Below are 15,456 nucleotides of genomic sequence, written 5' to 3'. Positions count from 1 at the left end.
TCGGCATTCCCTGTCAGACTTTGCTGTTAGAGGTGGCCTAACATTAGACAAGCCAAATATCCTGTGATGTTTTTTTTAAGAAAGCATTAGAAAAATGACACTGCTCATAAACAAAAAAACCCGCCAAATATTAGGAAAGATCTGTCAAATGTGGCTACAAAAAAGATTTCCTTATGTTTTAGTGTTGTAACCATCCCTAAATATGTGTAGGAGCCTAAATATTGCTTTTTGCCATCCATAATGATATATATCTGCACATGGCCAAAACATCTTGCTTTCCAACACTGTCAAATTTCTATGTCCACAGCTTGCCTGCAAATTCCTTTCTCTCCAGGTTAAAATACCAAGCAGTAGTTGGCTGCTACTAAATAAATCATGTAACCCACTCCCCAAATTCCCAGAACCCTTACATGAAGCAAATGGTAAATTAGTTAATTTTCCTGATGGGCCTCAAAAGCCAGCAACCCACATTAAGCATCTAGAGCTTAATCCAAATTGCCCGTTCACACTGAACAGTATCTGTGACAAGGTGATCTTCTGAGTGCCACAGAAAAATCCAAGCCTTCTGTACTAGGCACCATACAAGAAGAATGAGAAAAGAAAGCCTGAGGCTGCAGGCGAGGTTATAGCGGGCAGGACTCCAGTTAAAGGCAAGGGGAGAGGGAGGAGGAAGAAAGAGCTCTCTTCCTCCTCTCTGAAAACACTTAAGTTTATTTAAAATGCATGATTACAGTTTAAATTCTGCCTTAAATATGTTTTTGTAAGAAACTACGGAACGTAAGAGAGGGTGGGGAGTCGCATATGGCCATGCAGAGGGAACCACTCACAGGAGTTTACATTGAATGGGCTCAAACGGGTTAAACAAACCACCCCGTCAATCAGTCACCCATTCAGAAGCACTGCAATACCCAGATGCTCTCCACTCAAATTTGGTGTGTGCAGAACAGACTTGTTCCTTACTGGGCATTAGACTCTGCAAGTCAACTTTAAACAGCAAAATACATGTAATATTTATATAAAGCTACCTTTCAAATAAATACCCAAAGTACACTTGGCAATTCATGGAAAGCCAAGGACAGAGATCTACAAGATTGCTGTTCTAGGATTTCATTAACTCAGATTTTAGAGTCTACTGAAAAATTCCTCAAAATAACTTTTCTTTTTCACAGAGGAACTAACTTTCCTATAACTGTAGCAGCAGGTGTCACTGTTTCACTAACAAAACTGAGGCTGGTAATAGTCACAAAAAGGACTTGTTTTTGACATTTTAATAATGTGAACTGGAGCAGAAAACCCTAACATTAACCACTATCATCTTGCTGCAAATTACTAGCATTTAAGATGCTGGCATTACTTGGTTATGCAAAAACTTCCTTCAAGCAAGACGTCAGAGACACGCTAAGATAAATTATTTCCATTGTGCTAGATAGATTGGCCTCAAAAGCACGGAGTTAACTGCATTTTCAGAAGAAAATAAAAAAATAATAAAAAAAGAATCTCTATTTTATATATAATCTATTTACAAAACAGTTACTGAAAATCCTCCATTCTTTTTGCCTGGCTAACTTAACGTCACACTTTGTAAATAGCAGGATTCTGTTTCACAGTGAACTTATTTAACATGCATAATCAATAGGTCAAGTGCAGGTTAAACACAAACCTTAAAACAGTTGAAGCCTCGGTCAGCGACGTACCTGCACATTCATCTGTTGATTAAAACTTTTACTATCCAGGCAAGGGGACGGGCTTTAATTCAGGGTACGATTCAAAAGGACAAAAACCACACCAGCACCGACATCACACAGCTTTTCAGCAGAGGCTGCCTGACCCAGCAACGTGTTTATTCCAGGAAACTGTGTCATTCTGCCACTTAAGCTGCCTACAGCAGAGTTGCCCATCTCACATACAACCTTCTAATCTCACTGGGGTCACCCGAGGTAATCCCCACCGAGCTCGGCTTGATTGGCCGTCACAGACATACAGCAAATTTCTGTTTAGTCAGATCACTGGACTGTACCACCTGCTGCAAAGGCACATGGCTTGATCCACAGACGTGCTTTTCTGCTGACCGGGCAGCCAGACCACAGAAGCACACCCCTTACCAACTACCGCTTTGCTACCAAATCTCAATGAGAAACTTTACTCGGAAAGAACCTGCTTTCAGTGAGCTGTTCAAGGAATCCTCTATGATCAATGCAAAAGCATCGTGCAGCCACGCTTTCTTCCAATACGATGTTAAAAACTTGCTCTTCATTTGCAAAGTCACATTTGGTTTAAGACGCACTTGTTTAGTTGCCTCTGTGAGCATTCTGGAGCAGTTTAGGTAGCATTTTATAAAAAGGCCTTTCTAGACCTATTTGAGGACAAAAACGTATCGGAATTCAGTAAGCCTTACATCTCTTAACCTGACATGCCTTAATCTGGCATTCAGATTCTCTAAAATAAAAGCCCCCAGACTGAAACTTGAGTCAAGTTATACTCATTGCATTCTCTGAAGGATTTCAACATCATTACCATGATTAATATCTTCACTGCAATATTCCATTTGCTTGCCTTCTAATTCACAAAAATATATGAACTATTAAGAGTTTAAGCTGAAGAACCTATTATTGGCATAAGCACATCTTGGAGCATATCATAAATCTTACACAACTTGTGTTTGCCAATCAGCAAGGAAGTTTCAGGTTGCTCTTCAGAGATATGAAAAAATATCAGCTTCAAACAAAGCTGGGGTGTGGGAGGGAGAGAGGGGATGAATTGCATTCTGCAACTGTAAGATAAAAATTCTGCCAAGCAAGGTAGTTCAACACTCTCAAATTCTGTTTTACTAGCTGTTATAGATGTTGCTAATTAATCATTAATAAAATTAAAAAATACAAATGTGATTTTTGGTACCATGTAATTCCTTACTACAGCGTTACTAAACATGCTAACTACAATACTTCTGAATTTAAACTTCCAGAAATGGTAAAATTTCCCATTTAGAATGTTTAGAGTATTTTCTTGAGTTTGTAAGTATACCTCAACATTCTTCAGATCTATAAAGTCTGACACTTATCTGCATTCTTAACATAGAGCACACATTAAGCCTGTCTAGCAGTTGCGCAAAGTTTAGTGATCTGCTGTAATACTTAATGTGGATCAACAACTAGTAATTAAGACCCACAATTCCACTAAAATTCAAGGAGCAAGTACTTTGAGTTGAACGAACAACAACAGCAGCTTCAGTGTTCCAACTCACGTATTTAGTTATTCACATATAAATCAGTATTCAGAGGAGCAGTTACAAAGTCAGGCAGAGCACCTTGGGTTTCCTTTTGTAGTGAGCTAAATTCACAAGTCTATGCCCTTGCGTATAGGGCTGTAATTAAAATCTTTCTAGTTTATATGCATTATCCAAGGAAAGCAAACAATTTATGGATTGAGAAAACCATCCAAATTTTGAATTCTACCAGTTCCAATATTCTAAAGCTTAACAATGTTGAAAAACATTTAAATATACAGTTATGATCTTCTGAATATCTCAAAAACCTTAGTTATGTTGCATTACAGCTTGAGCCAGTTCTGTCTCCTCACCTTTTAGAACAGCTGCAGAAGAACAGCTTACGGCAAAAATATGCTCAACATGTTTATACTTACTATGATCACACCAATCTCATTTTATACTGGAATATGAAACTGAGCCACTTAAACAGCAGCATTATCTGCATTTAGCATCCACAGCGATTGTCTACATTTTGGACAATCTTGTTTATTTCCATCTTCTTTGTATTTGCCATACATCCATACATTAATCGGAATCTTTCACCATCGCCAGTCGCACAACAATACACTTTTCCTATTAAAAAGCATTTATTAAATGGAAGCCTATTAAAAAGGCTTACAAAGTTCTGGCAAAATACAGGATATTTCCAATATCTTCTCCCATCGCAGCAGTTCACAATTAGTCAAAGTAGAAGCTCTAACTAAATCCTGTATGTAATGAAAATGACCTTATCCCACGCAATCCATAATTCGTAGGGTACAGACAAGTAAGTCTTCTGTGACATGATCTCTTCTCTTAGAACACCAGACCACAATTTAAAAGTTTTAAGTACAACAGCACCATAGAAGCACAACACAATGACTGTTTCTAGTGAACAGGATCAACTTATCAACGGAAGCTGTTTGCAGCAATTTTCTTTTATAGAAAAAATACATTTACTGGGACTCTCAGAAAGCTTACATTATTTGAAGATAGGATTCACATATCCTGAAGTGTAATATTTACTTAATTTGCTGTTTTGCAGTTCAGTACAGATTTCTGCAGTCACAACACCTCTCAAAAAGTCTCATCAATTTTCTCTTTAGTATCACTGCTGAGACATGACTAAATCCCACAACTCTTCAGGTTTCAAGGTCTGTGGATTTCTAAAACCCTGACTTTGAGAGGACCCTCCCCTCCTGCCCCCAGTAAGCTTCAGTTCCAACAAAGCACTGGATATTTCTTCAGCACATCGTATCTATACCGGTTTCCAGCTGTTAAAATTCATTTTAAGGATACAAACTCAAAATACCTGCAGGCTTAGTTGTTACATCTAGTACTCTGTTCATGTACTTTATTTCATATATGACCTTCTTTCCTAACCTCACCACTGACATACCTTTCATTCTATTTTCAGTACTTTCTAAATACCTGATAGATGCAAGGGGAAATCAGAATGGGAAAAGCAGGGAACATGTTCAGTGAATACACAGCACTCCTTCCTGCTCTCTTTTTAAAAAAAAAAAAAAAAAAAAAGCCCAAAGATTCTTAATCTTTCTTTTTATTTGTTTTCCATTATCCACATTAACCCTGGTAGCCTAGCAAACGTATTTATATGCTTTTTGTACACAACATGCTGTTCTTTTCCCCACCAAAGACTTCCAAAGCTTCCAGAAGAATACTTCCTGAATCAGCAGAATTTTTTATTTGCATGCTTTAAATTGGTCTCTTTCTTCTTGCTGTTAAGTTCCAGTTTGACTTTGAGCCTGACCACCGAATAAAGATCACTATTAATTTCTGCTTTTTGACAAACATTGACATTATGAAGTGATTATATGTTTTCCACTGCAAGTCACATGCTAAACCTAATTTCTGTTGGCTCCAAGGATTTAATGATGGATTTGACTTCAATGTCTATGGCAGGGTCCTCAAGTAAAATGAATTGTCATATTAAAAAAAAGTCACAAATGTGCAAAGGAAGAAGATATTCCACAGAATTAAAAACAAACTAACCAAGAGCACCCTTGAGGTCAGGATTACTTAAATTTAAAAAGGGCAAAAATGCAGTAAAGGAAAAGTAATTATTCTTCCTTTTTTCCCCCCCTCATGCATATAATATACTTGCTATATCAGATAGTAAGACAGTTGTAAATATGAAACAATAAAATAACAACATCCAAGTGATTAATAAATTTAAGATACCTGGTTTCTTCCTCTGCGTTTACCATAATTCCTTCGCACAAGGGCTTTATAATTCTCATTTTTCTTGGTCAAATAATAATATAATACACAGTCGGGAACATTCTAAAGTGAAAAAGAAAAAGAAAACATTAGGTTTTACTGCTATAAAAAAATACATTCTTAGTATTTAATTTCTCTCAACACTTAAACTATTCAGCCCCTAGATTAAAATAAAACTCTATTAGATTTGTTTGCTCAGCAGGGAAGTGAATTCACACACAAATATAACAATATAACTATGCATACAATTATAGCGTTAAACATAAAGTCTCGTATTTATATCCCTCAGCTACTTCAGTTTGCATGATTTAACCTGAACTAGACAATTTGCAAGTTTGAAAGCTTCTCTTCATCATAATAGCCGTAGGTATTCAAGAGTCTGTTCTAAGTCTTAACAAATCCTAATTCTCCACTACTTCTTACATCAGTTCTGCAAAATCAGTTCTAAAGACTGAAATTGGTTCTAAAGACTAATTCAGCCAGCAGTAGGATTCCACTGACTTGAAACGTGGTGGCAAGATTTCTTAAGAGTTAGCACAGTGGCTCAGCAGAGCCAATTATGTCCTTATCTTAACAGTGAGATAGTTAAAGAAGCTTACCTCCTTCAGAAAGAAAATAAGATCAAAACTAAATGAAGTGCCATTTTCTTTTATTGCTGTCAATAGTGTCATTTCACTAAGTTTTGTTAGATGTTTAGATGCATTGATTGTGTTACTGATCAAGTATTATAAACTCCTGTCAAAGCAGTAACTTTTTTTGGACTTACAATTTTTTCCAGGAAGAGAAAATGATGCTGGGATAAATGACTTACATTTGGAAAGTTAGGGTTCCCACCCTAGGCTCTACTTTTATTAAAAAAGGTCTTACCTTTCGTTCCAGGTAGGAAGCAATTAGACCAAAGTTCTTGGGATGTTGGACAAACCTTTTATAAATCAGAAATTATTTAAGTTTAACAACATAATTCATGACCAAATAAGCAAAGCAGTCTTCCAAACAATCTGTTCCATCAGCAAGCCTTTGATTTACACAACTGAAATTAATCTAAAAAGCCCAGTTTTCAAATTGTGCAAATTTAGAACAAAGCACTTAAAATTAGATATTAGCTGATATAATGAAATCATATACCTACTCTTCTCATTTTAATCTTATCACGGAACTAAAGTATTTTTAAGATAATTTCTTATCTAAGGACTAAATGCAATTGAGCCTACTCAGTTGAAAAATAAGTGGAAAAGTCTAAAACTTTTGCAATCTTTCATTCATCCAAGTCAGAACATTATCAAATATTATTGAACAAAAGCTTCAGCATTCCTGATTTAACTGATATTTACTGTGGGGTTAGGTATTTAACTGTCATTTGCAATATAATAAAAAGAAGAGATAAGAAAGCCCATTACTTTTCCTTAAAAATCTCTTTCTCATGGTCGGTCCAGACATTCATGAACTGTCTGTCTTTATAAACCTTCATGGGATCCTCCATCAGACCATTCATATTAATAAACTTCACTCGTCTTTGTTCTGCATCAAACATCATGGGAGGAATGACAGAGAGCTGACGCATTTGTTTTTCATTATTCTACAGGCAAAGAATAAAAGAAAAAGTAAAGATACAAAAAATTGCTACTAATGTTTACAGTTCTGGAATTACATAACTCTTTAAAGCTCCACCACACTACACATTCACAGTTAGTTTGAAACTTTTTTTGTCCACTTCTTAACTCTTCTAGAAGTTGTCACTATCTCAAAGAACATTTACACAGTCAGCTAAAGGAAATAGCGTCGCAAATGACAAAAAACTAAAATGGTGCAGGGTTTTAGAAAGGAAGAGTTTTCACATGTTTCTTAGAGCTGTAAAAAATTAGGTTGTAGCAAGCCTGCAATGAATGCAGACACATGAGAAAAATGAGAAAAATGTAGGACAGATGCAATTAGGAAGCGTAACCCTTAAAAGAAAAGACCTGTTTCAAGCCAAAGTTCACACAGACTCTCTCAAACCAGCCCCAAAAGATTTCTCTTACCAAAAAACCAAACCCTCTGAAAGAGACCTTTCACTGCCAGTAAAGGATATTGAGTCATTTGCTGTGCTTCTATAGCAAAGTACAGACAATAGCCTCACCTCCTGCTCAGAAAGTCCATCAATGATTTCAGAAATCTCATGTTCACTTCTAGCAATTGTTGCTGAAAGTCCAGCCCCTCTTTGGCCAACTCTAGAATTAGGGGAAAACAGAAGTAGTAAGGATAAAGTGGAAAATAGCTATATTTTCAGATTTTGTACACAATAATGACAACCTTCAGTATTCTTTAAAATATTGTCACCAGTCTCCCAAATTAGTTAGTTAGGACTGTTCTTTCTGAAGCAGTGTCACAGTACAAACTCTGCTAACGTACTGCAATTTCAAACAACTGCTCATTTTTACAGCTGAATTTTTTTTTTCAGGAAGGGCATGCTTGAGCCAACATCAAAAAAGGAGTGTTACCACTGATTCCATTGCCAGTAGGTGTTTTAGATACATTAATAGGCTTCTGCTGAGTATGAGGAATGCTCATCAGTGGCACAGAAATCATCATCTTAATTAGTACAACTGATACACTGTGAAACACAGCTTTTTTGTTTTATTTTTTAAAAGAAAAAAAAGTACATTAAATTTGCCAAGTTAGTAATACAGCACTAAGACTCATTACAACAAAGGAAAATTTTTAACTTTTGAATTGATGGCGAGACTTGATGGAAGAATTTTTCAGCTAGTGATCTTTACAGTTAAGAACATAATAATATATTACAGCATGTGGGTCAAAAAGCATTTCAGAGATAAAAATCGCTGATAATTAGAGAGATAAAACATCTTCATTTGTTCAAAGTTTTTACTGAACTAATAAATTTGCACAAAATCTGACAAAAAAACCTTAGTATTTACATGGCGATGGTATTACAAGCACAGCTATAGACAAAGATGTCATTACATTAGAGAACATAAATATAATGTAAAGAGACAGCCCCTTCCCAAGTAGTTTGCAATTACAAAGATGTGATATATTCTTCAAGTAAAAGCTTCTTATAGATAGGAGTTCTGTTTCCATTCTAACAGTTTATTTTCTTTCCCTCTTTTCTTGATTCCACAGAGCCAGATCTTGAACACTTCATGATATATTGCAAACTATCTGCTTTTCCTATGTTTTATGAAGTAAGGGAATTTAGACAGATGGTTAGAAGAGATAATGAGATGAAGCCTTTATGGGGCTTGAACTCTCAAAGGTGTATTAAAATGATTTCAAACATTAGATAAACAGAATTGAACACAACTGAATCAAACTTGACCCAATTCTAATTTAAAGCACTACCTACAGTACCGTAGATAAAGTGAACTCTCAAATGAATTGCACTCATTCCTTTTAAGACTCTTTGTACAGTTTCTATTTCACAAATGTCTAATAGATTAAAATTAAATAATGGGGACTTAATTGTCATAGCTTGCATACATCAAAAATCAAAAATGTCTGGAATAAAATTACATGGCAAGTACAACAAAAGATCACTCAAATTGTTAATTAAAGAAGTCAAATGATTTTTGAATGTGTAGGCTAATGAATATAGGGATCATGAAACAAAGGAGGAACACAGACACCCAGTGACAGAAAAATGCTAAGTATAAATTAGGGTGTAGGCCCAAAATGAACAGGCTCAAGTGAAGCTGACACTCCTATTATCTTAAGACCAACTCCACAAACCTCTTTGTGCATCTGAACAGCTTAACTCATATAGTCTCAACAAGCACCACAACCTAACTAGCCTTCGGTAATTAGCCCTTTTTCTGTATTTCTTTTGGAATATATGGGTTTTGATGGCAGATCTAAAAAGGGGGATAGGAAAGGAACAATTTGGACATCACTAAAGCAGCCCAAGAGGACACCAAACTGATGAGGCTGGCACCGCTGACAAAGCTGATAGGGAGGGAAAGGAAAGGGCAAGACATAAGGCAGTGGATATACAAAGAGAACGGTCGTTAACATCCTTAAGGTGTGAAGTGAAACTTGAGTTCAATGCCATGAAACACACTGAACAAATGAAAGAACATTTTGCTTTATACTGTATGATACACTAATATTCTTTTTTAAAGAATAAAGTGATGAACATAAAACTTAACCATTAAGCTGAATCAATTTTATTAGAAATAACTTTAAAACTTAAGTCCTAAGAGAGATTTTATAGGAACATTTCAAATCTATGGTAATACCTTTGGAATCGTTCTTGCTGTTCTCTTTGCTTCCGGATTTCTGGAAATTGTTTTTCATAGTATTCTCTTGTTTTGCTTTCCTTAGCTTTCCTGCGTGGATTATTTTCTATCCTGTCAACCTTTTTCTCCCATGCCTCCATCAGCTGATCATAACGTTGACAGATTTTCTGTTCCTGTTAAATTACAAAAGTAAACCTTGAACTAAACACAAATACACTAAGTGATCAGTACACATAACACAGGTGGGCTCCATATTTTTCCTGCTCTAGTGGCTTTCCATTTTGAAGATGACATATACCCAATTTTCAGCAGGGAGAAGGTGAGGAAGTGGATATAAAAATGTAGATTTTGAATATTACACACTATTTCTTTGCTTTACACATTGGTAACTGTTACTACTGCCTTCCAGAAATCTCACATCCTCTGGTACCAGGCTTTTAATTAATGGAATTGGTTTAATTTTTTAATTTTTTTTTATTTTATTTTAAAATTTTAGTTAACAGAATGGGGCTGGAGTAACTGCAATATGTCCTCAAGCTCAGCAATATGTAGGGAGCTGCTCCTACATAAAAAAACTAGGACTGTAAGAAGAAAAATACGTCACTACATTTTCATGGTGGAATCTTCCAATTTGATGTATAATGTTCTGCTATTCTTAATAATAAAAATGATCTTTCAGGCACCACCCAAAACAGCCTTTTGACTTTGAATGCCACTTGCTACGACAGCATGCGAGAGAAAGCATTAGGTGAATTAATACTGGTATCCAACATATACAAATTCAATTAAAAATGCTGTTTGACCTAAAAAAATTGAGATCTGCCCCATTTTCTTACAGATCCTATAGCTACTATACAAGAAAAGAAGTTCAGAGAGAGGCCAGGCATGACAGTTAAAGATTTTCACTGGGTCTCTTCCATTCATACTCTTTAAGAAAAGAAAAGGAAAGAAAAAAAGCTTTTTCTTTATTGTACTTTAGACGATTTTCAGTCAAATAATCAACAAACCAGTTATAAAACCTGCAGTTTGTTTTCCAACAAATCAACAGAATTTTAGCTTAAGATCTTATTTTTCTAATAAATGGGATTTCTATGACACATTTGGGAATGCAAGTCAAGGATACAGACAGAAAACCAAACATGTGTTCTTTTTACAAAAACAAGGTAGTATTACCCGTTGTTTTCTTGCATGATTTCTTCTTTTAAAGAATAGTATTAGCTTTTTCCTCATCACCTGGTTTCTGGAAACAAAATTGGGAGGGGGGGGAAAGTGAACTACTTAAGAATCAAGCACTTCAAAACTACTCAACAAAGCCCATATGGATTCTAGATGCCAGATCATTATTATGAAAAATATTTTCAGGGGTAGAAAATAGAGGGAAAATTCCTGATGAAACAATCATCTAATACTGTATTTTATCAGAGAGAAGATTCTTGAAGATGGCTGGAATAAGCCATTGAGACACAAAAGCTTCCAATTTCAAGCTAGGTGCTTTCCTTCACCACAAGAGAGATAATATGCTAAAATGAGTAATTCAATTCTAAAGTTAAGAGTTTTACAATATATCACTCAAAAAATGAAGTATTTTGGAACTGCTATACAGCTACATTTGAAGGAGTGGAGCAAGAAGTACTTTTTTTAAGAGACATTTTTAACAGCAGCCATCTGTAGGATTTTTTCTGTACTTACAAAATATTGTAAAATGGTAGTAAATGTTATAGCACTTAGTAATATGCACGTAACTCACTCTGCATTTCTTCACAACTGAAACCGACAATTTATTTCTTCTTCTGTAAAAACTGGTAGTATGGAAATTGTTAATGAATAAATAAATCTTACGAAGACAGTAACGTTCTTCAACAAATTTGAACCGGGATAATCATACCAGAGCAGTAAAGTTTGTCTCAGAAACATCAGTATTTGAGTTTCAAAGTGAGACAAGGAAGTAAAAATTTTCTTCCCAGTTACTGTCCTAGAGAAGCTAGGAAAAGGCCTTGGTCTTCATAGTTATAATAGAGTGGGATTTCCTCAAAGATGATTTGTAAGAAATATGCACTTTTATGGCAGTTAAAATTCACCAATTATTTTTACCAAAGTCTAGTAGCAATACATATTTGGACAATAAGCCGATTTTTGTCGCAATAGAATGATCACTATTTTGGTATTTTACAACGTTGCTGCAGAGTGAAATCAATAGTGGTCTGACATAGCCATGTAAAAAAAAAGATTTTGTTCTACGTTATGAATGACTTTCTGTAGAGAAATGAGTTCACCATCGTCTTTGCAGAACTGAGACATTCAAAGTAATCAGATGCAACTTAACGGACATTTGAATTTGAGTACAAATAAGCTCAATTAAACACATTTAAAAATCAATTTAATAAAACTTTATTTCCATTTATAAACAATATTTGCTTCAGTGAACTAAAAAAACTAGCTCATACAAATTTGAGAAGCACGTTCTATATTAAAAAGAAACAAAAAATTCATTTTTCGCAAAATCTACGTTTCTTCCAGAAGACGACAAGTTTACTTCAAATCACTGAATTTGGTTTGCCCTAAATAACAAGTATAGCACACAACAACTCTGCTCGCAGCCCATGATAGAAAATGAATATATGGTTAAGTCAATAAATAAATAGATAATAGCAAAAAAAATCAGGACTCCTCCTATCATTTATTGACAGCGATAATTTTTGAAACACTTCTTTGAACAGTGCATTCAGGAAAAGTTGACTAAGCATATCTAGGTCAAATCTGGTATTGTAGGCTTTGAAAAATACAAGCGTTACCAACTTAAAAAATAAGTTTTATGATTTATTTCTATCTTTACGTTATGATGAAAAGTTACTGTTTCCCTTTGCCTTCAGTACACATAACTTATTTCTTGCAGCACTGTTCTACAACAAAAAAATTGGAAAATTACATAGACTGGAAGCTTTTAAATATGGTTAAAGTACACACATCCTATCTGGAAATCACAGCAATGAAAAATTTGAGTGAATGTTTGAGTCTAGACCCCTTAAATGGCACAATGACAAGATATTAAAGCACTTACGTTTTGATGTTTTCATGGTAGACCTTTGTGTCTGACGGTTGGTTGTAAAGTGGCTACAATTTTGGATTAGAAAGGTACGCTTAGTACTTTCCAATGCATGTAATTCTAAAAGTATATGCAATATATTTAACAATATTTTAATATTCTGCTAACATTGCATCAGCAATCTGAAGGGACTGGAAGACACTCAACACAAAGCACAGATTTCATTACTTAAAATTAAATCATTATAACTACTTATGTATATAACAGTAATTCAATTTCAAACTGTTCTCTCAAATAGATGCAAATCTATTTCAAAAAATTACACTTATGTGGCCAATCAGTTCATTCAAGCCCCAATTCACCAGTGTATTTAGACATACACTTCTTTTATACATAAACATAGAACTACATCTGTTTACCGCAACAGAATTACAGACACAAAAGCAACACTGGCAACAAAGAAAACAGAACAAAAGAAGAAAAAAAAAACCAAACCACAACTTACCAGTTCAACTTTTGGACCAAGACCTTCAAAAATCTTGTGAGCTTCTTCTGCTTTTTTCTGCAAATAAGAGTTTTTTGTATAGTCTAAGTAAATCACCTGAAGTTAGTGTCAAAAGTATATCTGAAGTCTTCCGCTTATGCTAGCTGCCCTGTGTGATCATACTACAGCCTTCTTAACCTACTTCTGCAATGTTGTCTCAGCAAATTAAGAAACCTGTACCTGAACTGTACAGTTACTACTCTGATCTCCATGTCTGGAAGCCGATAGAGCATAAAAGCAGAAACTGACCTCTGCAGTTCAAAAAGAACATGCATTTAATAAGTAATACAGCAAATAATTATTAAGAGGAAGAAAGGTGTCCAGTAAAACAAAGCATAGCTAGCTTTGAAAAATGGAATTAAGAGACTAAAAGTCTCCAATTGCAAAGTCTGGAAGTGTGAATCAATGTGTACATACACACACAGAGAAGTATGTCAAAGGTCCTCCTTCCCTCACACTAGTTGAAGACCCCAAAACAATTCTGACCCTAAAGGAGGAAGCACTGGATAAGACAGTTGGCTTTCACAAATTCATTTCAAGCCTGTATGATCTTCCAAAGCCCTTTGCCAGCAGACAAGGCTATCTGAAATGACCCAACATACTAGTTCAAATGTGCTTCTTTCCCCCCAGTAGTTGTATGCGATAGCCCTAAGACATCTGCAAAGAAAAATATAGAAGAAAGTAATCCATAAAGCAGTTATTATTAGAAAGTGTTCTGCTAAGTTCTAACCTCTTCCCATGTAATTTCAATCTGGAGAAATTCTTCGGAACTCACAGCTGTACAAAATGATTATGTATGAAGGAAATAGTATAGTATCACTCTGGTAGAATGTTTTTTCTGGTTCAAAACATTTAAAACTGAATTCTAGCCCTATTACTTTAAGCAAATTTTAGCCAACAGTAGTTGAATATTAAAAGTAATTATCCTAAACTTCATGGTTTGAAGATGAAAGCTACCAAGTGGACTGTCCTCTTGCACAACAGTAGACAGAAAGATACCAAACAAGTGCTATGTACACAAATGGATTAATACATCTTTAATAACCCTTCAAGTAAGACAGTGAATATTGACATGTGCTATTTGTATTAAGCCCCATCAATACTGCCATTCTACAGTACATGTAATTCCTGATATAAGAACTCAAATCAAGCGCTAAATGGATTCACAAACGCATCAAGCTTGGTAATTCCCCTTGTATATAGAATTCCACAGACAAAAGCAGCTAACAGATGACTACACATGACGCGTGTTACTCCATCTCAGGCAACATAAAATGGGTTTCCCCATCTATTGGCACATACACAACATGGGGAATGCAACAGCAAGTTCAAAATTCTGTTGTAAAACACCTGTAACCAGAGTTAGCAGAGAAAGAGTGGCACAGCAGCCTGCTAAGATGTCTTCAAATTCAGTTTTGCCTACTACCCAACATGCAATTCAGCTTGAGGAAGTCTTGTAAGGTGATTGTATGATTTCAACAATTTTTAATGATATTATAGCATGAAAGAGATTTAAAATAGTAAAACTGGTTTGTAACCAGAAGTAAACATATTGCTGTACATTGGTTGCATCAGTTTTTATAACATAACAATTGCCCTAATGTCCTGTGCTAAGTAAATACAGCAAATTTCACAGACAACTGGGGGAAGGTGAGAACAGGCTGCATGGAACACTTGGGACACAGTTCTACTGTATAAAATCTAGTATTACGTTGCAGTTTTTTACCTTCTCAAATTTTCAAAAATAGTCTATTGTAAGAGAAGTTAGCTGTTCCTCTAAACTATAAAACAAAATTGGGAAATTAAACAAGCATATACCACTCTCACAAAAGATCATAACACTTTCAAAAACAGCAGATATCCAACTCCCTAATCTCAAACTGCCAGGGGCAAAAAAGGCAGGAAGCACTTTGCTACTGTTGGCTATTGCCAATAGTATTACTGAGCTCTTGTATTTTTCTCACCACTTATGCAACACCAGCTCACAATTCACCTATATACTACTTCATATCTGTTCATTTATCCAAACCTTAAGTGCCAGAAGTCAGAGTTTAAAAAGAAGGCATAGAATCTTACAACATATGCAGTTTTTCCCCTTCAGCTAATTTAAATTTTGGGTGTTCAGCCAAGCTTGTCAGTATTTATGTGAGGA

At 35.2% G+C, this 15,456-nt stretch overlaps 1 protein-coding gene across 1 annotated transcript in view; it reads right to left on the bottom strand.

The window, feature by feature from the left end:
• NCOR1 (nuclear receptor corepressor 1) overlaps positions 1–15,456 on the bottom strand; it is a 59,455-nt gene that overhangs the window by 34,678 nt on the left and 9,321 nt on the right. The window contains exons 4-11 of the mRNA XM_009583342.1: positions 13,266–13,322; positions 12,776–12,828; positions 10,891–10,957; positions 9,718–9,890; positions 7,602–7,692; positions 6,883–7,061; positions 6,353–6,407; positions 5,447–5,548 (exon numbers count right to left, since the gene is read on the bottom strand). Of these exons, the coding sequence (XP_009581637.1) occupies positions 5,447–5,548; positions 6,353–6,407; positions 6,883–7,061; positions 7,602–7,692; positions 9,718–9,890; positions 10,891–10,957; positions 12,776–12,828; positions 13,266–13,322 (777 nt within the window). The remainder of the gene's footprint in view (positions 1–5,446; positions 5,549–6,352; positions 6,408–6,882; positions 7,062–7,601; positions 7,693–9,717; positions 9,891–10,890; positions 10,958–12,775; positions 12,829–13,265; positions 13,323–15,456) is intronic.

The sequence above is a fragment of the Fulmarus glacialis genome, unplaced genomic scaffold (assembly GCF_000690835.1).
Source record: "Fulmarus glacialis isolate BGI_N327 unplaced genomic scaffold, ASM69083v1 scaffold25398, whole genome shotgun sequence".
Taxonomy (NCBI): Eukaryota; Metazoa; Chordata; class Aves; order Procellariiformes; family Procellariidae; genus Fulmarus; species Fulmarus glacialis.
This window is presented reverse-complemented; position numbering and strand designations above follow the sequence as displayed.